We start from the raw sequence: 26,007 nt of genomic DNA, 5'->3' as shown, positions 1-26,007 counted from the left end.
AATAATTCTTCACTAGCTCATGTTAGTCACAAGAAATGATTATTCCTTTCTCCCCCATTTACTAAATAATTTCTTTCTTATTTACATATTCATAGAACATAGATGACCTGTGAAGTTTTGCCCAGTTCTGCTCTTTATATTAGCTTATAAAATCATGAGTCCTTTTCTCACAGGTTAGGTCAGACACTGGCCATATGTTTTCTATCATCATCAGATGAAAGGTCATCAGGGTTTCTGTTCCAGGGCAGATTGCCACTTGGTAATAGGAAGTGAACAAAGCATACAGTCTGACAGTAGGGTGATGTGATCAGTGATTTTCTCCTAAGCCTTTATTCCTTGTTACCAGCATTTTTTTATGCCTTAGGGGCAAACTGATGATCTGGAAATTAAAAGTCAGGTCCTGTTCATTCCTCCTTTTTCTTCACCTCTCCAGTTGCATGTGATAAAAATCTGAGACAATCTAGTGCCCTTTGAGAAAAAGATGAGCAGTGTAATAGGTGAGCTCCCCAGCAACTTACAGGAAAGTGCAAATCATATTGATTCTTGATTTAAAAGTAGGGTTCAGAATCAGGTCACTTACCTTTTGCATAGTGAAGACTCCTCAGCCATCAAGTTTTCCTGTAATCTTCCATGTTGGGAGAAAAGTTAAGAGGTTGTTACTGCCTAGGGGGTTGAGAGAACCACAAGATCAAAATATTTTTTCAAATCTCTCTTTCAGTCTAAACCAGCTGTTTGTTGCATTTCTAGGAAACCGGATTCATGCAATTAGAGAATAAATCTTTCTTTCAGAAAGGTGTTCTAGGGCTCTGACTTGTGAGCCTATCAAAGGAAGATAAAAGCTCAGATCAGTGGAGGTGATCTCATCAGAACCCTTGCATGTTACATGAGATTCATTCCTCAAAAAACAAGTCATTTTAAGTAACATTTGTTACATAGAATTAAATTGTTTTGAAAAGAACCAGTTGTTATTTCATCTTGAGGACATTTTAATTTCAGTTAATGTCAGGAAACAAATTTTAAGTAAAGCTCAACCTAAAGTAATATTTAAAATCTAAATCTTTGAAACCAACAAGAATGTGTTTCCAAATTGTTGTGATTTCTTTGTGCTTTCTTTGAAACACTATAGGCAACAGCATTATTGAAAAAAGCTCCTTCTGAAGAGAGTGACCATGGGTCAGCTATTCATAGTAATGAATCATCTTGCAGCTTGCCATCTATTCTGAATGACAATAGTGCAATAAAGGAAGCAAAACCCCCTCTGAGGCTCAGCAGTGTTCCTACAAGGGAACAAGGTAACTATTGTTAAACAGTCTGTCCGTAGCAAAAGGCATTCAGAGTCAATACAACATCCTCTTTCTCAAGGCTTACCTATAACTAGAGGATATTTTGATTTTGAGATGTATAATATTGTTTTATGCCACCTTCCAATAGATATTTCTGTTCTTGTTTAACTAGAATGAGAAACCTAGTTGTAGGTCTGCAGTCCTGTTGTATTTCCAATAAAATAAGTGTTTTAAGTTGTGCACAGTGATACAAGACTGTGTTGGAAATGAATTGTTCAACTTGGGGCTGAAGGGAGTCTGGGGTGGGGGTGTGGGGAGGATATGGAGGAGAGGGGTAACACTGTTCTACAAGAAATGTACTCATTACCTTATGTAACTATAACCTCTCTGCACATCAGCTTTGCAATAAAATAAAATAATTTTTAAAAGTTATGAATCTTAAACTTAATCACTTGGCAGTACTCTTCAGACAGTGAACTAACCAAACCCAATAAGTGGAGAGACATTGAAAGTAAAAGAAATGGCCATTAAAACAGCCCAGATGTCCCACAATAAATGAGTGAATCCAAAAACTGTGGTTCCTATACACAATGGAATTTTACACAGCATTAGAAAGAATAAAATAATGTCATCTGCAGGGAAATGGAAGGAACTAGATGTATTAAGTGAGGTAAGCCAAGCTCATAGAGACAAATTGTGCATGTTTTCTCTAATATACAGAAGTTAGATGTGCAGTGGGATATGACAAATTATACAGGGCTCTAGATATTCACACACAGTGAGACCAGAAGAGGTACAATTCCTAAGTGCCTTTTCATATTATATGCAATGACATACAAATGAAATGAATTCCAAGATATGAAACAAAAGACTGTTTGTTTTTAGTTTTTGATGATTCTGTCTCTTTACCTTATGTGTAATGTCTTCATGTGTATATCTCCTGGAAGATGGCAAGGAGAGCACAGAACTTGAGGGGAAAGGGGTGAAAAAAATGCACTAGTGAAGCTCCCCTATGTAAGTGAGCTATTCGACTCATGGGTAGAGATGGCAGGCAGGGTCTGGGAGAGAATGGGGGAACAGAAGACAGTGTATGAAAGGAAATGTACTCATTACCTGACTCATGTAATTGTAATCCAGCTGCACATGACCTCTATCATAACAATAAGTAAAATTTTTTTAAAAGAAATGGCTATTAAACTCTCAAATATGAGACTGGAGGTGTCTATCAGTAATAGAGGGCTTGCCTTGATTTTGTAAGGCTCTCTATTTGCTCCCTAGCATCAAGGGGATGGGGAAATCTGTTTTATAACTTGGATATATCTTTTTTTTAATCATGTGTTCAATTTTTAGATGTTTTAAGTGACTGTGGAGATGAGAGCAAGGAAGAAAGCATCTCTGCAGAAGTTCCAATCACAGGTAAAGCTATTGTTGCCTGATCATTTCAAAGTACATAAATAGAACATTCAGTGGCTTGTGGGGTCCACTGAGAGCTAGTATATTTAACAACTGCATACTACAGCAGGAGATGAATCATAAGAAATACATACGTTATGAAACTACCTTAACATACACTACAGTGACCCATGAGCTCTTCCTCTTGGTGTTACACAGTTACACCTGTAAATGTCTTTCATAGTACAGCCTTTCAGTGCCTGCATCTGTGTGGGAATAGTCAGTCTGCCAGTGAACACCCAGGCAGAATATGACAAATCATAGATGCTTCTGATTTTATTCTTTTTTTTTCTTTCCTGTAGTAATTGAGGGTATGTGCAGGGGAAAGCAAAGTGCCACACAGAAAGCTTTCTTGTGCCTCGGTTAATTTAAGAATTGTACCAGTCAGGCTTCATCAACACCTATTAAGATTTCCATGCATGTATTAGGTATGTTTAGATGGAATCTGAATGATACCATTTCTAATTTTAGGTTTAGAATATCAACAGCAGTAATTAGTATTCTGAACAGAGTCTTATTTGTTGTACATCTAAATTTAGTAGTACCTTATTTTGTAAAGTGCCATGCTACTTCATTATAAATTCAAAGGCTTGACTTTAAATATTTATGCTCGTAAATACAGCATTGCCTGGAGGTACTGAGACATGCATCTGCATATGTGATAATTTGCTCTTGTTTATAAGAAAAGAGTGGTTTGCTTATATGACAATACAATTCATGGCATGATAATTAGTTTTTTAAACTCAATTTCTGTAATAAACTCTACTTTTGAAAAAGGAGGTTTATAAGGCAATTATTATATGTATTATGTGTGCCAAATAATATTTTGTTACAAAATACAGAGATTTTATTTTCTTTTAAAAGTCTCTTTGATGTTACTTGTGTTTGTATTCATCATTATGAGACTATTATATGAGTCTCTTTTTTGATTTTTTTCATTACTAGGAAAAATATAGAAAATTCCGAAACTTCAGATAATCAAATCATCTGGCTATGTTTTCCTTGCATTTACCTTTGAATGTACAAGTATCTAGTGGCCTATGAATTTATTTCATTTAGTCTTATTCCTTGTGAGCCTACAATTTAAAAACTCATGCCAGTAACCTTAAGATTACCTAATTATTCATTCTTACTTCTGTTTTCAGTATTCTTCACAATCTTCCTTGCTGTGGCATTCCCAACCTCAGTGCAAACGCTAAGCGAGACAATAGTTCAGTATAAGGTTTTAAACCTTCCTTTGCTTCATGCAGAAATGGTGGTGTGCCTAGGAGTAATCAGAGCTATTTGGTGACAAGATCTTTAAAGAAATTGTAATTTCAGCAACCTGCCTATTGAAACTTTAAAGGATAATATTTCGTATCTGTTGTGTGTCAAAGCATCAGACATACAAAAAAATAACTATGAAGACCATGAAAAAAAAACTCAGTAAAGCTCTTTCCTTGTTAGTACATTACTGTTCCATCCTTGCCCTCCATGTCCCCCTCCACCACTTGACCTCCTTTGATGTTCATGTTGGGAGGCCTCGTATACCTTTGCTGTATCTAATACGGTTGCTGTTAAATAGCATTTGCGTCTATCATTGCAGCTACTTTGATATCTGAAGTTCTTTTATTATTTTTTTGTCTTTGGCATAATTATAGAGACTTGGCTTTGGGGGAGGGCAAAGCAAGTAGATAATTGACTTAAGGTCTGCCCATCTCTTTCTATTAGTTCTCTTTGAGTTTCCTGTTTGCATGGTACATTTCTGTTTGTATGAGTTGCATTTCTTCTATAATATTTCAAAGGAAAAGACTGTTCCAGAGGCTATCCCCCTGGGGTGTTAAGAGCTGAGCCTAAGCTTTGGCATCAGCATCACTGGTTCACCTCCTGCTTTGTTTCTCCACCCTTCTATATAGGGGAAGCAACTGTACTACCTGACAGATTGTGTTAAGGTGTAAGTGAGATTATGCATCTGAAAAAATTCCAAACAAGTACTAGATGTATATCATCCTTAATGTATTATAATAATATGTGGATATTAGTAACATTGTTGATCTTCTGTACTGGTCACACAATCCCTAATATTTCTAAATCAGTACCATGTAATCAAAAGGAACTTCACAAAGTAAACTCATGAGAAAAGAAGCAGGAGGAGACTGCTTTCTTTTTTTTTCACTGGTTGGTCATGGCGCTTGAACTCTGGGCCTGGGCACTGTCCCTGAGCTCTTCAGCTCAAGGCTACCACCCTATCCCTTGAGCCACAGCCTTACTTCCTGTTTACTAGTGGTTAATTGGAGATAAGAGTCTCAGGTCCTTTTGTGCCCAGGCTGGCTTTGAACCTTGATCCTCAGATCTCAGCCTCCTGAGTAGGTAGGATTTCGGGTATGAGCTACCACACCTGGCTTGAGGAGATTGCATTCAATTGAGACTTCGGGTTATGCTTGTGTGGCTGCACCCATATGTTAGGATTGAAAGCCACTTACTTACTAAAAGCTGTTCCAGGAATTGAGTGAGGGTTATAGAAGTAATGTTCAGCAACTCAAAATTGTTGTCACTTCTTCATTGTGGGTCCCTCTATATGTCTGCTCTGTAGCCATTTCAGAGAAGTTGGAAAGCTGAGGTGAAATGCAGGGCAGATGCAGGAAGTTGATGATAGAAGCTCTGAATGTACACTTTTGGGGGAACATTTAACCTAGGAAAGGTACAGTAGCTATCTTTAGATTTTGAGAGGCTACAGCATACAAGGCTGGATGTAATTATAGAGAGTAGTACAGCAGCAAAATAATGTTCTAGTTCTATATTTCAGCCAAACCAAGGTAAGTATCTTCAAGGTATGAGTCTCTTAAGAAGAGCACTGTGAAAGCAATTTTTTTTCTGGGACTTGACATTTCTTCCACTGCTGAGATTGTGATTCTTGTTCTGTCCCAAAGGAATCAAATATATCAGCATTCTTATGTTTTAATATCCCTTTATCTGCTCTGTGTCCCCAAACTTGTCTTGTAGGCACAACTCATCCTTAAAGAGTTTATTCCTCCAAAGGTCTGCTTTGTTAGTCATCATTGTAAGGGGACAAGTTTTCTCTGCTAAGATTTGCAGGTTGTACTAAAAGGAATGCCCTGTAAAGTGAGGCAGACCTGACTTGCCTGGGCCTCTGAGACCATATGCACATGATAGTGTGCCAGTTAAAACATTCAGGGCAGGAGGAAAGTGGTGCTGCACAAGATGATAAGAGAAGGTCTCCCTTTGAGCAATTTGTACCCACAAGGTGACATTCCCTGCACTGGCAATTTTATTTTTATTTAACACTAAATTTACCTTTCAATACTAGGCTTAACTTTTCTCTAACAATACAGCTTATACTGCATGTCATAAAAATCCTGAACTGACACAGTATCTGGCACACAGTAGACACTTAATATGTCAAACAAATGAATAAAAATGGGGACATTAAGGACTCTTCTTAAATGTTTGTTGATTCAATCCAGAATGCTACCGCTTTTAATCATTCACTCCACTACCACTTTTCCCATCCCACGTGCCCACCCTGGCAAAATTCATCTCTTTAAGCTCCATGTGAAAAGGGCTCTTGGCTATTATCTCAAGAGGATTAAGCCTCTAAGAATGTCCATTCAGTCACATTCTTTTGACACCAGTTCTATTGGTCAAGCTGTGTTGAAAGTGGTTGCCTCACTGTGCCATTCCTCGCTGATACTCTGAAATTTTCCAGAGTTCCATAGAGAATCTTTCCAGGAGGTCAACATAGATTTGCAAGGTGTCACGTGGAGTCTAGAAACTGCCCCCCAAATACTATCATTATTCCTGGAGGAGTTTGTTTGAAAGTACTGGAGGTTGTCTTGGCTCCTGAGGCTTTCTAGGTAGGCATTCTACCACTTGGGCCACTCCATTAGCTCCTTTTTCTGCTGGTTATTTTTGAGATGAGGTCTTGACTTATTTCCTAAGCCAGCCTAGACTACATTTTTCCTATTTGTGCTTCCTTGCATAACTGGGGATGACAGGTTCATGATACTGATTGATCTGGGCCCAGCCTTTATGGTTTCCTTGTTGCTAGGATAACAGGGCAGCCATAACCATGCCAAGCCATTGAGATGGAGTCTCTTGAGTTTTTATGACCACTCTGCTTTGATCCATGATCCTCTATCTTTGTTTCCCAAATAGGATTGTAGGCTTGAGCCACTACACTGGTATAATCATTGCTAGAGTTTTATATCAAGTTGACAAAAAAATGAAAATGTACAATTGCCAAGTTGTTCTTAATGGCTGGATTTATCTTGGGGAAGAAAGACTTTAGTGACAACTTTGGTTTATCAAAGTGTAGTGACGTATCATTGCAAGTACCTAGAGTTTACTATGAATGTGCTTCAACTGTTTTGTACCAGAATTGCTTTATTGATGAGAATTAATACAGACTTGTTATCTGCTATACTTTAGACTGAGAACTTTCAAATTGTATAACACCAGGGACCACTGTATGCTGCAGAATTGTCCACCACAGTACATATGGCACTAAACCTGAGATAGAGGTCAGCCTGCTGGGGCCTCTTTCATGGGACCTGCTACTCATTGCCTACAGTAGCAAGAATTCCTCATTACATTGTAGGGTGGCAAAGTTTATTTAAAGTGGCCTTTCTCAGGACTGCTGTTGACTAGAGAATTCTCTATTCAAGAACATGAATTTATCTATACTGAGAGTCCACAGTGATTGCACAGTAGATTCCCATGTGGGTTCTTTTGACTAAGCCACTTAATCAGTTAGATAGGATCTGGAGATGGGGCGAGGGGGACTTTATAACACATCCAGTTGAAATTCCAGGTTTCAGAACTATGGAACTGTAATCCTTCCTATGGTAATCCTAGATTGCAGGTCAAAACCAGTAGGAATGTCTGTGAAACACTTTATCGTCAATTAACCACCCCAAAGCCAGAAGTGGAGCTGTGGCTCAAGTGGTAGAGCACTAGCCTTTAGCAAAAAAACTTAGGAACAGCTCCCAGGCCCTGACTTTAAGCTCATGACAGGCAAAAGACCATGACAAGCATTTAGTAGTAAATACAGAATGATTTCATCTTGATCCCCTTAATCAATCTGTAAGAACTTATCTCAGATACGTCACATTTTGAGGTTCTGGGTGAACAGAATGAGAGGGGCATACAACTCACTATGGATGATAAAAGTGATTTTTTCCCCCTCTTTTACATTTCTGGCATTCAGTTGACCTCAGTTGTCCTACTATAAATGATAAAGATAATACTAGTGTCATTATTCATAATACTTTTTGTTATATGGATTCTCAAGTCCCAATTGTGAAAAATATTGTTTTCAAAAGCCTGTTTAGTTGCCAGGCACTGGTGGCTCACATCTGTAATCCTAGCTACACAGGAGGCTGAGATCTGAGGATCATGGTTCAAAGTCACCCCAAGCAGGAAAGTCTGTGACACTCTTATCTCCAATTAACCTCCAAAAAAACTACTGGAAATGGCTCTGTAGTTCAAAATGGTAAAGTGGTAGAATGCTAGCTTTGAGCAGAAAGAGTTCAGGGATAGTGGCCAGGCCCCAAGTTCAAGTCCCATTACTGAAAAAAAAAAAAAAAAAAAAAAGAACTATGGAGGACTGGTGGTATAGCTCACTACTAGTGCACAATGCTTATTAGCATGCATGGGACTTACACTTGATCATTGGTAAAAACAGAAGCTATATAATTATGCTAATAAAACATAGTTTCTAATCAAGATTACTCAAGCTTTAAAGCATTACATGTTCCATGAATTTGAGACTTGAAATTCACCTCCCATGATTAAACAGTGCAAAATGAGAAGCAGTTTGATTGTAAATTTTCATAGGAAATATAGTCATTTCTTAGTATATGTAAGGGACTGGTTCCAAGACCTATTTGGATACCAAAATCTGTTCAAGCTCAAGCCCCTTATATATAAAATGGTTTGTATTTATGAATAATTTACAAATCTTCCTACAATACTTTAAATCATCTGTAGATTACTTATAATACCTAGTACAATTTAAGTGCTATACAAATTGTCATTATACTATATTGTTTAAGAAATAATGACAAAGAAAATAGCACAACAGTACAAACATATATCCCCTAGGCCCCCTCCCTTCTATCAGTGGCAGTCTGGTTGGATTTGTAGATGAGAAGCTGAGAAAGCCAAATGTGATACCCTCAAAACTGTTTTAGTTAGACAGCTGGCCGATGACTCATGCCTATAAACCTAGCTACTCATGAGGCTGAGATCTGAGGATCAAGATTCAAAGCCAGTCTGGGCACTAAAGAACTTGAAACTCTAATCTCCAATTAACCACTAGAAAACATTAAGTGGAGCTGTTGCTCCAGGGATAGGGTAGTAGCCTTTAGCTAAAGAGCTCAGGGACAACACCCAGGCCCAGGGGTAGGGTGGTAGCCTTGAGCTGAAGAGATTAGGGACAGTGCTCAGGCCCAGAGTTCAAGCTCCAAGACTCACAAAACTAAATAAATAAATAAATAAAAATAAAACATAAAACTTTTAGTTCATCTTAGGAACATTCATTAAACATTAGTTACAGGCTTTGCATTGCTTTCAGGTTTAATTGTTGAGTTGCTTCATAGAAGTTAAGACTATACAGCTCATGTGAATTCAGTTTTTCTTCTCATGTTCCAGCCCTCTTGGTGAGACCACAAAGAAGAATTTTGGCAGTAGATTTACAGGCCTGAGTCTTCTAGTAGAGTTAAATTAAAATAAGAAATCTGGATATGAGGGGCCAGGAGTTTGGCCTAGTGGTTAAAGTGCTTGCCTAGCATGCATGAAGACCCAGGTTCGATTCCTCGGTACCACATATAGAAAAAAGCCGGAAGTGGTGCTGAGGCTCAAGTGGTAGAGCTCTAGCCTTGAGAAAGTCCAAGGACAGTGCTCAGGCCCTGAGCTCAAGCCCAGGACTGGCAAAAAAAAAAAAAAAAAAAGAAATCTGGATATGAAAATTCTCATTATGGATCAAAACCTATGCATATCTCACATTCACAAAGACTTGTGACCTTTGTTTTTTTAAGTTCTAAATATGGATGAATTTTCTGTGGTTGCTGTTTTTTAAGACTGCAAAAACATCCATATCCTAATATTTTCTTATTTTTCCCTCCAGATTACTAGATTTATGGACTTGAAATTATAACATTTGCCTTTTTTTACTAATTTAAGAAATAAATCATATGATTTTTACAGAAGCAACTGGTTTTTGACACATCAGCAGTGCATCTAATATAATGTGAAAAAAACATTTTTAATGTGTAGAAATATATGAAAAGTAATAGCATGAAAAAATTCTTTTAAAATTTAATTTAAAAATTTCTGCCCACTTCATATAAGAATAGTGCTTATTCTTCCTTACTTGAAGATGCCCTGTTCTTTGTAGGTTCAAGGTTGGTTTTTCTAGCTATTGGCTTCTTTCTTTGTTATTCCTTTCTGGGCTCAAGTCTTTTTTTTTTTTTTCATTAGGATTTCTGCAAAAGCAATGGGCAGATTTCCCTGTCACCAGACAACCCTTAGTGGATGGTGAGTCACATGTTTATCTGGCTCTTGTAATGGGTTGTTAAAAGAACTTGTTCATCAGATATTTTCTTTTTATTTGTAGATTTAGAAGTATTTTAGCAGGTGTACATTTACATATAAAAGAGAATAAAAGATAAGAAGTTGAGGCTTTTTCTTTTTTTCTCAACCTCATCTCTCTCCTACCTCTCTTTATTCAGCATGTTTTCCTTTTTTTCTTTCTAGCTGTGTCTACAGTATTTCTTAACACAAAACGCTTATCAGAAAAAAAAAATAGTCTTAGTCATCCTTCAGTACTTTGCAGAAAGATAGATGATTGGATTCTGGCAGCTATGTAATGAAGTAGGGGAAAATATATTGATTTCATTGTGTCCTCAGACTGGAATTAATAGACAGGATAAATTTTAATCTCTTAGAGCTGGTTACTTCACAGAGGGGAACCCTTTGCCTTGTTTTATGTTTCAAACTGCAATATTTTCTATTTTTTGAACTAAGACTTGACACATCTGTATATATAATAGATGTTTAACTGAGATTCAAAGCTGAAAACTTGAGAATGCATGTGTATTTGTTTTTATATACAAGAACTTTCCAGCTGAAAATAATTGGATTCTTCAGAAGTGCTTGCTTTGTCTAATCGTTTTTTTGCTACCTAATAATTTTCCGAGAGTTTAACATTTTACTAGCAGGAAGAAGTGTTTCTTTCAAGTTCTAAGACACAGGCTAGAAAAATCACATAAAGCCTTTAACCACTACTCAGTCCTCAAAATTTCAGACTTACAGCTTACTTGTAGCTAAAAAGACTAAATTTTTTTCTCCTTGAAAACATATGAACCATGGCCCATCATCCTTTACCACAAGTAGTTCACAAGTTTGCCCCCAAAATGTCCACCAGTTTGTCTTTTTTGCACTCTGAAGTTGGCATCTTAAGTCTTCTAGGAAGTTTCAAGAGGATGTCAGAATTATTCGAGAGGCAAGTACACTCTTGCCTCCAAAGAGGCTGAAACCTAGTCCATTACTTTAAAATCTTCATGCAACTGTTGCTGCCTCCCTTGATAATGTTTCAGGGTCTCAACCCCCTTCAGTGAGAAAGCTTTCCTAGCATTTAGCTTCTATTCTTTGCTTACAGTTTTCCCACAAGTGTTCTTGTGCCACTTTCAGTAAACACAAAAATTGCTCTCTAACGTCTAGTTTTTAGGATACAAATATGTTCTTTTGGGTACTGTGCTTTATGTAAAGCAAAAAAAAAAAAAAAAGGCAAAAGTCTGGCAAGATCAAGCTTACTTTCCTACCTGGCAACAGTGGCCTACCACCAGAGATGAACTGTTTTCTGTAGACAGGAGTGTGCTCCCCAACCTCCTCTAGGGCTTCCCCTTCCCATTCAAACCACCTAGCCAGAGTCACTTCCTCTTTTGGTCATGCTCCAAAACTGTTGGTTAGCAGAATATAGATCTGTGAAGCCTCGGAAGGAAAGCCTAATGGTAGAACCCAAGTCCTGTAGGAAGGAAAGGAAGAGCCAAGTGTGGTGTATACCTGTATTCCCAGCACCTGAGTGGCTGAGGCAGGGTTAAGAAATAGAAGCTAGCCTAGTCTGCACAGCAAGACTCCATCTCAAAATACCCCTTCCCCCAAGAAAAGGATATAGTGGGAAAGCAAAAGCTGGTCTTAGTGGTACGGTCCAACTACAAGGAAGTGCAAATAGGATCATGCTTTTCAGGGCCAGAGATATCACTTAAGGGATACCTAGTAAATGCAGACCCTGAATTCAAACCCAAATACCTCAAAGGGGAAAAGGAGAAAAACTTTTTCACCTCTTTTATATTGATTCTTTACCACTAGAATCAGACACTTCATCTTTGCTTTTATTAATACCTTCTCCTTCCCCCCAAGTCATCTTACAACACATCTGAAAAATGTGAATGTAGGATTAATTGGGAGTGTTGCAGGGCATTTTGGGAACCATTCCTCTGCCAGGAAGCACTTTCTTTCCTAGACAAGTCCTTACATTGTATTCTTTGTAGACATAGACACAGACCACAAAAATAGTAGTCGCCCTTCTGTATGCACTGTATGTGATACTTTATAAATTCAATTATGTATTTTTTTTTTTTGCCAGTCCTGGGCTTGAGCTCAGCGCCTGAGCATTGTCCTTGGACTTTCTCAAGGCTAGAGCTTTACCACTTGAGCCTCAGCACCACTTCCGGCTTTTGTCTATGTATGTGGTACCAAGGAATCAAACCCGGGTCTTCGTGCATGCTAGGCAAACACTCTACCATTAGGCCAAACTCCCAGCCCTCAATTATGTATTTTTGACCCTCAATTTTTCTTTCTTTTTTTTCTTATTTAATTTTCAAGGTCATGTATAGAAGGGTTACAGTTCCATTTGTAAGGTAGTAAGTACATTACTTCTTAAACATTGTTATCCCTTTCCATGTTATTCTCCCACTTTCCTCCCCCCCCAAGTTTTAAAGTTCATTCCAACATATTGTCTTATGAATATCCCTGTTACATTAGTTCACCCTTTGTCCTTTGTCTCATCATCTTCTTTTTCCCCTTCCTTTCCCTAATTCAAATAAGCAAATAAATGTATATATAATACACCAGATACTAAAGTCAGATACAGGAATATCCAGTATTAAGCAACCCATAGTTAAATTCTTAAATAAAGCTAGCTAAAGCAGAAATTCAACTGATTTCTCACGTTGACTGCAGGGCTCTTTTTGAGGCCATGTTGAAGATGTGGATGGGGATACTGTTTTGCTTTGTATATACTAAGACTTGAATTCTCCAGTATCCATTTCATCCAGGTATCCTCAAGACTTATGCTGATAGGAAAGTTGTGTCATTCAAGCCCTTCACATAATTTGTTTACTTCCACAGAATAGCTTACAGCAGATACTATCAGAAGCCTTTCAGGTCCAAGAGGGCCCTGTGAATATCTGCTGCTGATCTCACTGGGTATCTGGATCTGATCTCTGCAGACACACTCCCTTTCTTCCCATTGGGTTAGATCTTATCAGCTGTGGAACTCTGAATTGACCCTATTGCTGCTGTGCTTCTTGATCCTCTCATCATTCACCTGGCCCTCCCCCAGAGACCAGCACTGTAGTGTGGGAGCTGGAGAGCAGGGGCAAGGAGTGCCCTTAAATGACCTGACAACTATGAAGTGTTTGTTTATTCCTAGAACTGCAAGGCCTAGAAGGGAAACTATCCAGACTTTTTAAACAATAGGTTTAAATTTGCTCTCTCAGATAAACTCTTACAGTTCATCTTTATTAAAGCCTACTATGTTCATTGACTTTTTTTTTTTTTTTGCCAGTCCTGGGCTTGAACTCAGGGCGTGAGCACTGTCCGTGGACTTTCTCAAGGTTAGAGCTCTACCACTTGAGCCTCAGCACCACTTCCGGCTTTTTTCTATATATATATATATGTGGTACCGAGGAATTGAACCTGGGTCTTTGTGCATGCTAGGCAAGCACTCTACCACTAGGCCAAACTCCTGGCCATGCATTGACTTTTATTTTCAGAATTTCTGAAAAAAACATGACAACTCAGAAATAATTTCCATTCATTTAAAAAGTGTTAAGCATCATAGGAGAGATTTTAAGAAACCTCTTTGAGCAGTACAAAATTCAATATTTGTATGAGTCGCTCTTCAATAACACAAAAATATAGCATCCCTGTTTTTCTGATATGGCATATGTATTATTGTAATTATGGCTTTTAAAACAGTAATATGAAAGCAGAAAAAAATTCAATATTTCTATGTTTTGTTTTTTGTTAATACATAGAAACAAAGACCTACCAGTTGCTGAAGAAATCTACCCTTCTGGATAATTCAAATCAAATTGAAGAGAAATTTCAAAAGGACTATGCTTCAGCACCACAATTTTCAAGTGAGTAAGAGCCTATTCATTACTTAATCCCAGTAACTAGGGACAGGCACCAGCCATTGCTGTGTTGAGGAAAGGCTGTTATCCTTCAAAGGTTTCTAGAGCTTATTTTGTAACAAGTTGTCCCTAAGTCCAAATGAGTGAGTTCATCCTCAAGGATGAACAAGCATTTGGAAGAGCCTTTCCTTCTGTAGGGCCTAGTGTGGCATAGCCCTAAGAGACCCCTAGATTTTACTTGCCATGCTGTCACAAGACTTTTCATTAACCACTGCCACAAATGCCCCAGATCTACTATCGAATCTACATCTCTTAGTTTCATAATCATCAAGGAGGCAGAGCTGTGCCCAAACTGATCTCCTTCAACTAGAATGTTGGGAAGAGTTTGAGTTCTTACAGTGAAAAAGCTGTAAGTCTCAGGAAAACTAAATGATAAACCTTAAATGTAGTCTCTTTGAGGATTTTATTTATGATTTTGTTTTCTAATACTCTTTGTTGTACATTTATTAAAATCATATAATATCCGGTCTATATTTAGATTTTTAATAGTCTCAAATATACTATTTCTCAAAGAAAAAGTTTCCTCCCTAAACATATAGCTTTTTTAAGGGACGTATTTATGGTGCATCAGAACTACCTAACTTTGGAGAACAGAGTCCTAGATAAATTCCTGTACTGTTGGTATGGTTTTTTTGCTATAAAATGCACTCATTTGTATTGTTTTGAGACTGAAGTGAGCTATTGCTGCCCCAGCCCAGGGCCTAGGAATGAAAAGCTCTCAGGGAGGCGCATGCTATGTGGTTATGACTTAAGCCCTGGAAATACAGTCATCATAGTTTGATGAGGTATCAACAGAGCCTCTGTCCTAAAAAGGAAGTCATCACTTGAAAAAGATTTAACACTAGCCAACTCTTAAGCATCCTCTCCCCTAAGTCTTTCCCCATCATCAGTGAATAAAAACCCAAAGAATGTGTTCTTTCCTCCTATCATTTATCTGTGTATAGTTTTTTCATTTGTTTTAAAGGGGGAGACAAAGAAACCCCTCTGACCATAATGAATGTTGGGGAAATAAATGGCAAGGGCAAGTTATAGCACAGAGGTTTGTTTCACGTGGATAACAACCAGTCCCTCACAAGAAGTACACTTGGGAGCTGTCCAGCATCTTTAGAAAGAACAAGGCAATTAGCCACTCACAGGTCCAGGAAGACAGTAGTTCCAGATACCTCATTTTTCCATGTCCTCAGACCCCTGGCACCAAGAGAGGTCATCCGAAGATGAACACTGTACAGCAGACATTAGTGTGAGCAGCTCCCTTCTCCCCAGGTGGCCTTTACCAGGAGGGTCAGGGAAAGGGGCCTTACTCATTTTCTTCCCTTTCACACATAATCATATGCCCCCAAAAAAGTCAATCTCAAAAACCAAGTTGTCTTTTTTCTTTTTCTAAGTGAGATATTAAAAAAAAAAAGCTACAAAGCTTTTGAACTTCAAATGACAAAGAGAGAAAAATCAAAAATGTTTCTAATAATATACTACTGTGGTATCTTAGCTGCCTTTTTAACAAATTCTACAAAGCAATCCACTTACTAATCTAAAAATAAAATTGAGTTCCTCTGAGGATTTTAGATATTCCTTCCAATAGTATTTTGTTATTCAAAAGTGCGGTCACTGAAAAGACTCTCTATAGCAGGAATCTGTCCAAAGCCATGCCTTCTTTTCTGAAGAATAGTATTGGAGGTAACATATCAGCAGCACTCCTGCGGAAGATGGTATTCCCTACTTGTCGAAATTTTTGCTTTCTGCTAAAAAGAGGGTACCTAAATGCTAGTAAGGTCTTCCAGGGACTTAGCTTCTGAAGTATGACATGTCACTGCTGAATTCTTGGTTCCTTCTCTATTTCTTTCAGTGGCTGGAAAAATATCTTTATTTTTCATAGAGGCAGAAGAGATCAACCTAGGCCAGAGAATGTATCTGTTTGGAATATTGGACTATACAGAACTATTTAAAAATTAATTTCTGGCTGGGTATAGTGGCACATAATCCCAGTAATTGAGAAGCTACAGAAGGAACATCACAAGTTCAAAGTATACCTGAACTGAGATCACAACTAGATCACAAGTTTGATATATGAAGAGATTTTGTCTCAAGAAAACAAAAAATGAATTTTTGAAGTCCCAGACATTTGACATCCTTGTTTATGAAGTCTTAATATTAGAGGAAAAGCTCTTTTAATTAAAAATGGATTGAGCCAGATACTGGGTGTCTCATACCCACTCAGGAGGCTGGGGTCTGAAGATTGCAATTCAAAGCCAGCCCGAGCAGGAAAATTCATGAAACATATCTCCAATTAGCCATAGAAATGCCAGAAATGGAGCTGTGGCTCAAGTGATAGAGCATCCTTGAACACAAAAGCTAAAGGATAGCACCCATACACTGAGTTCAAGCCCCAGCCCTGTCACAAAAAACTAAGGATTTAATAACAACTATTACAATTTCTATTTATTAAATATAGATGGCCTCTAATTTACAGACTCAGCTTAGATTTTCCAACTTCATGATGGCATAAAAATGATACCATTCACTATTTATAGCAGTGAAGATATGGAAACAACCTAGATGCCCATCAGCAGACAGATGGACATATATGTGCTATATATCCAGAAAGGAATATTATTCAGCCATAAAAGGATGATATTCTATTATTTGTACAATCTCAATGGAACTAGAAGACATAATATTACATGAAATAAATCAGGCAAAGAAAGACAAGTTCCTCTTTCTGAGTGAGAAACTCATATCTGGAAATTTTATTAAAAAGTGGATGAGAGGGCCGGGGGTTTGGCCTAGTGGTTAAAGTGCTTGCCTGGCATGCATGAAGACCCGGGTTCGATTCCTCGGTACCACATACATAGAAAAAAGCCAGAAGTGGTGCTGAGGCTCAAGTGGTAGAGCTCTAGCCTTGAGAAAGTCCAAGGACAGTGCTCAGGCCCTGAGCTCAAGCCCAGGACTGGCAAAAAAAAAAAAAGTGGATGAGAACATGTAATAGTGACTACAGGAGGCTAGGACTAGGGAATAACAAAAAAGTTACTAAATATGATAGAAGTAATAAGTTCCACTGTTCTATAGAGCAGTAACTATAGCTCACCAGGATCTATTATACATTTTGTTGGATAGAAGAGATACTCAAAAGCTTCAAAGAAAATGTTTATTATCCTAATTTCATCATTATATATTAGATGTATATGTAGAGATACTGCATTATATCCCCTAAATACGTACAATCAATTATATACTAATTTTCATTGTTTAAGAAGAAAACATGCTGGGGATGGTGGCTCATGCCTGTAATCCTAGCTACTCAGGAGGCTGAGATCTAAGGATCAGGGTTCAAAGCCAGTCCAGGCACTAAAGTCCATGAGACTCTTATCTCCAATTAACTGAAAGTGGCGCTGTGGCCCAATGGGTAGAGTGGTAGCCTTGAGCTGAAGAGCTCAGGGACAGCGCCCAGACCCAGAGTTCAGGCCCCACAGCCGACAAAAAAAGAAGATAAACATATTAACTACCCTGGGTTTGATATTACACGCTGTGTTCGTGGATCACCTTAGAACACTATATTCCTTAAATTTGTACAATGGACATAATTTTTAAAAGTATAAGTATTCTATAAAACCTGTACTTGAAACTTTGATCTTTTCTTAGAGTAGCAATATGAAGGGCAATGCGCTCTCAGTGCGGGGCAGTGTCTGTGAGCTCCCAATCCCAGTCAGCTATGCCAACATGAGGGTAAACTCCAGTAATGGACAGTGTAGTCTGTGGGTAGCTATGATGTTCAATATATGAGGCACTTTCAACTGATGATATTTTATAACTTATGATGAGTCTGTCGGGACAAAATCTCACTGTAAGTTGAGAAACATCTATACTCCCCTTTAGTTATTGTGGGACATAAATTATGCAAAAAAATCTTTCAATGAATTATCTCATTCTTTTCACTAGCTTTTATTATTTTAAACTTTTGTCTGTGTGTAGTCCTGGAATTTGAACTCAGGGTCTCTTGCTTGCCAGGTTAGTGGTCTGCCCACTTGAGCCATGCCTCCAGCCCTGCTTTATTTTTCTGGTTATTTTGGAAATGGAATCTACTGAACTGTTCCGCTGGGATTGCCCCTGGGAACTGAGATTGAGTGCAATCCTCCAAATCTCAGACTCCTGAGTAGCTTGGACTACAATTGTAAGCCCCTAGCCTTGGGCATGTAGTCAACTTTTAAACCATTTATTTTCAATTTTGTTTCTTCCAAGAGTATATTTCAAAGCTATAAATTTACATCTAGTTACTGACTTATCTGCATCCCATAAGTTTTGTTACACAAGTCTTTCAAATTGTTCATGCCTAAATATTCTATAATTTTTTATTAAAAATGTTCCTTTGATTTGCAGTACCCCATGAGCATGTGGGCGTAGACAACATAATTTGAGTACTATAAATTTTAAAATCTATTGCTATTGATGATTATTAATAATTAGTTTATAATAATCATTAATTTATTCATAAGTGAGATGATACTTTACAGCTTGTATAGTCAAGCACTCCTAGACTCAGTTCCCTTATTCCATACTGAAATGAAACTATGCTTTGAAAGATCCCAAATTTTCTAGCTTTATAATCACACAAATACTTCTAATGCTTTCAATTTGGTTGTACATTTTCTTTCCACCTCAACTGTCTAGTCCTGGAGACTTCTTTAAACTGCAGAGAGAACTAGGAAGCCAACTGGGAAAGTGAAGGGAAACTTCATTAAAAGTTAGTGGTGGAGATGTGCACTCCAAATTTAGGATCCTCCTCCCTCCCTACACAGTTAACTATTAAGCATTGCATGCTTCATGTGTTTTCTGAGTAGACTTTGAGGTCTCTGCATCTAGACTATACATGAACCTTAGTTTTCATATTCCAAAGCCCTTGATCTTTTAAACATATGGAGACATTTTCTAGAGAATTTTTTGGAGAATTTCTTTGCTGCAGAGGTGACATGCAGACAAACTGGATACAGGCTAGAAGCTTTGCAAAACTGCCATGTACTCTATCTGGCTCCTAAGCTGATTGCAGACAGCAGAAACACTCCAGGCTAAAACTAGTCAAAAAGCAGAGATCTGGGAATCTCCCACTAACTAGAAACAGTAGGGTCAGTCCCCCAAGCCCTGAGGGAAAGAGATATTGTGAGTCCTCTTCTTGTGAGTCCTCTTCCTTGCCCTTTTCAGGATAGGAAAGTAGCCTTGATGGGTTTCAATGGAAATTCATTTTCTTCTGTGGGGTAGAAAATAGAGGATTTAGCAAAGGGGTGCAAGGGTGGTGGAGTGGGTTACTGTCATCCGAGAGTGTCAGTTATTTCTGACACTTGGTTCTCAGGACCTATTATCTTGGTGAACCATTGCTGCCTGTAGAACATACAATACGATTTATCTTGTACCCTGTGCCACTTTAAAGATGCGTGTGTGTGTGTGTGTGTGTGTGTGTGTGTGTGTGTGTGTGTGTGTGGTGCATCTTGCTTGTCTGATTTCATTTTCTACTCTATGTTGCTTCTCTTGAAGTACCACAAGAAAACCCCACCATTTCCTGTTAGTATTCTGTCAGTATTTCATCCCTGGCCTCCAGCTCCCATGCCTTCTGTGGCATCTTCCTCTGTTGGCTTTTGTTTTACCAAAGTTCCTGGGAGGCCACATTTCATCCATTTGTTTCATTGCTCTCATTCCTCCCTGTTTGTGCTTATCACAGGTTTGAACATTGGCAGCAGCACATTCAAGACAAAGACAAGTAACAGCATTGCTCCGAAAGCTAGTTTTTCATGTAGTGAAGAAAGTCCTTTGTCAAGGTAAAGTCCTGAAAGCCTTTCTGAATAGCAACAAGATGAGTAATGTCAGTCCACAATGAATTAAACTCTGGCTGTGTATTATTTTTTGTGTTACTTGATGGAGGGTTATGATTTGGGTTTTTTTTGTTTATCTAAAAAGCAGTTGAAACTTTAGTCTACCTTTGAAAATATTTGCACCAGAGCCAAGTATTGTATTGCAGCTGTTGTTTCCTTGGTTTAAGACTCAATTGACACCTCAGTGAACCACAAATTAGCGTCTACAGCTGCTCGCAGTAGGGCTGCTTAGAGACGGCACAATGGAGGTTGTCAGTAAAAGGGCAGAGAGAAAACATCAGGCCTTAAAAGAAATAAAGTGCTATGTTTCTTTCTGTGTTGACTGATACAGAAACTAGCAATTGTGGATATAGTGTTTGTATTCTTGGGTTTTTTTTTTTTCTCTAAGTATTTAGGCTATCTTTCTCTTTTCTGATGCCTTTAAAGAACAAATTTTTTCTTTTCATATTTGTTAAACTATAGTACTTGCATGTTTTAAGCATTGGGTTTTAAGATTTGGGTGCTGAACTTGCCAGCAACATACAATACTAATCATGCAGTGGCCTTCAAGCTACTGAGAAAGAATTTAGAGATGGTATGGGCACAATCATCTGATGAAATGTACTGTTTTACTTTGGGCTAAATATCATTTAAAACAGCACAGTAAATTTCTCTTTGTGATATTTTGCTCATTAAAGTGATGTGCATTAGATGATTGTATTACATTTGAATTTACTACTTGACCCTGAGAAAATCTTTAAACAAGACCTTTACATTTCTTAATGGTACATGTAATGTTCTACGACATTAAATGATCTCATCCGGAAATGTTATACTGAAATGAAATGAAAATGAGGGAGGGAGAAACACTTTCATTTATATTTTATAAAAGCATCACAATATTTTTAGAACACTTAAAATGAGGCTGGTCTTATAAAATCCTTTCTTTTAGAAACTTGATGAGTATCCAAAATCTTTATTTAATTATCAGAAATGATTATCTTCAATGCCTGGCTTTCCATCCATATTGTTGGAGAAAGTGGGTGATAACTAGATTCAGAAGTATTGAAGTATCACGTTGTCATGACTGTTTTTTAAAAGAATTTTAATTTAAAGGCCAGTCAGTTCTACAGCTAGCGTTCAAGGTTTAATGGTATCATTTGGCTCAATATGAGGAGTTGTAAAGGAATGTGTTATTTAATGTTTGTCTCATATCATTAGAGATATTAGAAAAACAAGTTCATCTTCATCTTTTTTAGGGGCCTTCTTTTTGAAAACACACACACACACACACACACATGTACACATTCCTTGAATTTTTAAATACATTGAAAAAAGTGATTCTATTTTTGTAGAATTTTCTCAGTTTAGTAATTTCATATTTCACCAAACTAACATTTAACTTTTTTCTACTAAATTAAGGCAGAGGTCTTTTGCCTTTTGTCATTGTTGTTTCTACATGAAATTAATTTCCTAATAATTCATAAGTAATCTCATCACCCACTTTAAGAAAACAAAAAGCAAAAGCACAAAAGGTCTTCCAGGCACCCTTGATAATAACCCAGTAGTGAAAGGTCTGGCATCAAGTACATGATTTGGCGAGCTATTGGCCACAGCTCGCTTCTTGTACTGGGTTTGGTATTGTTCATACCCCACCCTGGGCTTTGGAGAGCTCTGGTTTTGCTGTTTGTGCCTGGCTTTGCTGAAATTTCTTAGAGGCTTACATTTAAGGATCCCACTTACTGCAGTCACTCCTTGTGCTTTATTGCTTTTACAAGTGGTCTCGAAACCCAGTACTTGAGAATAAACATAACAGTGCAGCGCTGCTGTAGCACTTTTAAAAATTCTTCTTTGCTCTATTTTGTCAGTGAGCTGATGAGCAATCTCAAAAAAAAAAAAAAAGACCCTAGTGGACTAAAAAAAAAAAAAAAAACATGGCTTCCTCTGATGTCCTAGAGACAATAATTATGATGTGCTAGTTAAACCCAAACTACAGCTGAGGGATTTTACTTTAAAGCAGCGGCTTGGGCGCAAAAATGCATTTATAGCTCTTTGTCTGCACCTCATTATGTGTGGGCCTGATTCATTAAGTAATTGGTTTGCAGTTGTTTACATGAGTATTAAGGCCTTCTTTTCAGCCGCCTTTGAGAGATACATTGTGCAAATGTTGCCTGTGATGAATGCAGAATGAGGGCCAGAGGGTCCGTCCTATTGGCTAAACAGTGCACTCTGTTGAAAAGCCAGAGAAAGGGATTGGGTGCTGCTTTGCATAGCAATGACTTTCTTAATAAGTGTTACAGATTAATACACACACGCTATAAAAGATGCAAAGAGATACTCTTAGCACATTTATACATGCTCATTTCATTGTGGTGGTAGTAGTAGGGTCCGGGGGCTTTCATAATCCAGTTTTCAGAGCAGCGGCTTCAGTGTATAAGCCGTAATAAAGAATCCGATGTTTATTGTATTATAAATCACGGGCAAGTAGGCAGATCGGCAACAGTTTATTATTAAAGATTCTTTCAGTGTAAATTTTTTCTACCATTGTATTTGCTTCAGCAAAATCATTTTGTGGTTGAGTGGGGATGAAAAGCATAATGTACGAAGGAGTGAGTTCTAATAGGAAGCTGTCCTCTGAGTAAAGACCACTTGTTCCCTTTTGTTCATGGGTGCATGCCAGAGCTTCCTCTCCTCTGCAAACATTGTCTTGCTTTACCTTCCTCAGGAAGCAGTTTTTACTCTCCCAGGTCCATTTATTCAATGGAGAGTATACTTTAGCAGCCTGCCTTGTAACTTTAGCCTATAGATTCCTGCCTTGTAACTTCAGCATTGAGTGGATATAATATGTTTGCCAAAGACAAGAATGGGTACTTGCAACTTTAATGCCTGAGGGAAAAGTAGCAATAGTTACTCAGCCACCACACCCTGGCAAGCCCTCGTGGGTGGCATTTACTGCCAGCCCTGCAACCATGGGAGCTGCCAGCCGAGGGCGCCAACCTGCAATTGATGTTCTGATGGGGTTGTGATATCCTCTCTAGCCTATCCTGTTTTCCCTAGGATAATATAAAGATCAAGAGAAACTTATTGTCCACTGAAATAGAGTTTTTCCTGGAAGTTTATTAGATTTCCTTATAAAAATGCCCATCTCCATCTTTGGCTTAGCAAATTTTCATTTGTCATAAGTTCTCCTGAGATTGTAGTTTCCTAAATATTTCACATTTTGTATTATTTTCATCATACCGTGTGTGTGTGTGTGTGTGTGTGTGTGTGTGTGTGTGTGTGTGTGTGTTTCCTGCATAGAGCACGTTTGCATAAGAACAATTTCTTAATTACTTGATGAGAAGTTAACAAGTTGACCTAAGCAGCTGAAAATGGCATCTGCTGTAGGGTCCAGAATTAACCATGAGGGGGCGCTCAGACTTTATCAAATTAAAGCAGCCTCAAACTGCCTTTAAAACATAGCAATTAGTGTACAGAGATTTGTTCGCACTAGATGCATGGTTTTTTTTTTTCTTTTCTAGAGTTGCTATTGCCTTTCAGATGGTAAAAGGAATCTTCTATCACTACTAATGCAGGCACTAAGTTACAAGGGGATTCTGGGCCTAGAAAATGGTACCTCACTAGGAGTTTGTGTACTACTCACCCCCAAAGTAAGTTATAGCACTATGAAAAAAACAGTAGTTCTTCCAGCTGCAGGTTAGCCAGACTCTGCCCACTAGAAAGGGATAGATGATTGTGCAGTCTCTTACTTTAAGAGGAGCAAGGCTGTAGCTAGCCATGAGAAGACTACTGTGGTGCCTGGTATAACACAAGTAATCCTCATGTCTCCTTTGACCCCCTCATCCCTCAACAGAAGCCTTGGAGAATTTAAGACTAATGAAAAATGTTAGTGAGTCCCAGATAGGGCTTTTAAATACACTAAAATCGCAGAAACTCTTGAAAAGGCAACTGAGAAATCCCATCCCACAGAGTCTGTTATCTCTAGCAGAGTGTCAGCAAGCACCAGATATCAAGAGACGCTACAGTTTTTATGTTTGATAGAAAGGTAAATGTATGTGTCCATTGCACTTGTAATTTTCCAGCACGTTTGGTGTGGACTACTTTGTTAAACTGTTTGTATTGCTGCCTCAAGTGAATACATATTTTACCTTTCAGAATCTCCTTGCATTTTAGCATCTCGAATCCACTGCTTTAGTATTTCACTTTCACTTGCCTAAGAGCACTAAAGCTCACACAGTGTTTTCCAGAGGACTGCTTAGTGGAAGTTGTCCTTTGCCTCCAAACCATGTGATCATCCTCTAGTCGGAACCCACAGCACAGAGGGCATACATACCCAGGAGAGAGGGCACCTGGGAAGAGCCTGGCAAGGGAACACACAAGGGGACTCAAGGAATGCTATTGCAGTAGCAGTGCTCCCACAAATGCCTCAGCAAGTGCCTCTGTGTACCACCGGCATTTGTATTGTCTCGATGCTGTCAGTATCTGGGAAGGATAGTTTCTGCCTTCTTCCCTGACAGCTCTTGCTTTAAAAAAAAAAGAAAAACAACTCAGCCTGGTTGTCACATTTTTTAACCTTTTTTTTTAAATTTTATAGGCATGAAAATGAAAAGAAGCTAAGGACCAACTTAAAGTCAAATGGTAAGAGAAATAATCAGACACCAAGTTTTATTTTACATTTAAACAAAAAATGCTGTTTGTGACACATATTAGTATCCTCTGTCCTCAAGTGAGGACTGTGAAGTGTTTGCTTCAGCAGGACAATCAATATGAGGAGAGCTCTCCACAGGTCCTCTGAGGGGCCTCAGCACACTTGATGCCAGGTGTCCACTGCCAGCACGCACTGGTGAACACACCTTTTATAGGCTTCCTCTCCATCCTAGATCGCTCTCTGTGGCTCCTAAGATCACCTCCCAAAGAAATGATACTGTATCCAGGTGCTACTTTAAGCAAGTTTGTCACTGCCATCCTTTTCTGCTCTGCCCTTGCAAAGACCAGAGGCCTGGTAGAATAGCTTAGGTAACCTGAATTTCTGTGTTGACCCTGATTTTAAATCACCATCCTGTAATGAGGAGTTGGGCACATCAGAAGGGAAAGGAAGTATTCTGCATGGATTTTTCAATGACATTGCAGAGGACACATGGTAAAAGTGTGTAAATTTGTACAGTAATGACATGTGTTTCTGCCACGCCAAATCTGGAACATGACCTGGTATTCCTATTAGGTCTTTTGCAGAATGGTGCCTTAAGTAACCAATCCTACTGGGCTGTTGCACAAACTGTAATCAGAACATGGAAATGTTAAATAGTTATATATTTTTTTCTTCCAGCCTTCTGGGGGGAGTCTGATGACAGCAACTCAGAAATTGAAGCTGCATTACGTCCCCAAAACCACAATACATCCATTGATGACTTTGATGACTTTTATGACACATGAGCTATAACATCTGTTGAAAATAAAGGCATTAAACAGACTGAAACCAAGTGTTTTTATTTGATTTCCAACATAAATACATCCTTTTAATTTTTTTTTTTTACTATCTAAGGGAAAAACTTGGAACCAGTCACCAAGTAAAATTTCATGATGTGTATGTAAACTAGCAAGATTGGTGATGAAGCTCCAAAATGCTGACCTAAGGTTTACTCTTCAACACCACAAAAAGAAAAAATGGAAACAAATGTCCATTACCTGGTATGTGGATCAATAAAATGTGGTATATACAAACAAGTATCCCTCAATTAAAAAAGAATTATTAGCTAGGTGGCTCGCATCTACAGTCCTAGATAGATACTCAGGAGGCTGAGATCTAAGGATCATGGTTTGAAGCCAGCCCAGGCAGTAAAGTGACACTCTGATTTCCAATTAGCCACTAAAAAGCCAGAAGTGGAGCTGTGGCTCAAGTGGTAGAGTACCAGCCTTGAGTGAAAATACTAGGAGACAATACCCAGCCCCTGCGTTCAA

The 26,007-nt window shown here is 38.3% G+C and overlaps 1 protein-coding gene across 3 annotated transcripts in view; it reads left to right on the top strand.

Moving 5' to 3' along the window:
- Kiz (kizuna centrosomal protein) overlaps positions 1-25,525 on the top strand; it is an 83,607-nt gene extending 58,082 nt beyond the window's left edge. For 2 of the 3 annotated variants that reach the window (XM_090351919.1, XM_090351921.1), the window contains 7 exons: positions 1,127-1,292; positions 2,634-2,699; positions 10,215-10,271; positions 14,057-14,161; positions 19,920-20,016; positions 24,644-24,687; positions 25,376-25,525. In XM_090351919.1, coding sequence (XP_090208045.1) covers positions 1,127-1,292; positions 2,634-2,699; positions 10,215-10,271; positions 14,057-14,161; positions 19,920-20,016; positions 24,644-24,687; positions 25,376-25,482 — 642 coding nt within the window. In that variant the 3' untranslated portion in view covers positions 25,483-25,525. The remainder of the gene's footprint in view (positions 1-1,126; positions 1,293-2,633; positions 2,700-10,214; positions 10,272-14,056; positions 14,162-19,919; positions 20,017-24,643; positions 24,688-25,375) is intronic. The other variant, XM_090351920.1, reaches the window with a different exon arrangement.
- The last annotated feature ends 482 nt before the right edge of the window (positions 25,526-26,007 follow it).

This window comes from Megascapheus bottae, chromosome 18, assembly GCF_031878675.1.
Source record: "Megascapheus bottae isolate mThoBot1 chromosome 18, mThoBot2.hap1, whole genome shotgun sequence".
In the NCBI taxonomy this organism is placed as follows: Eukaryota; Metazoa; Chordata; class Mammalia; order Rodentia; family Geomyidae; genus Megascapheus; species Megascapheus bottae.
This window is presented reverse-complemented; position numbering and strand designations above follow the sequence as displayed.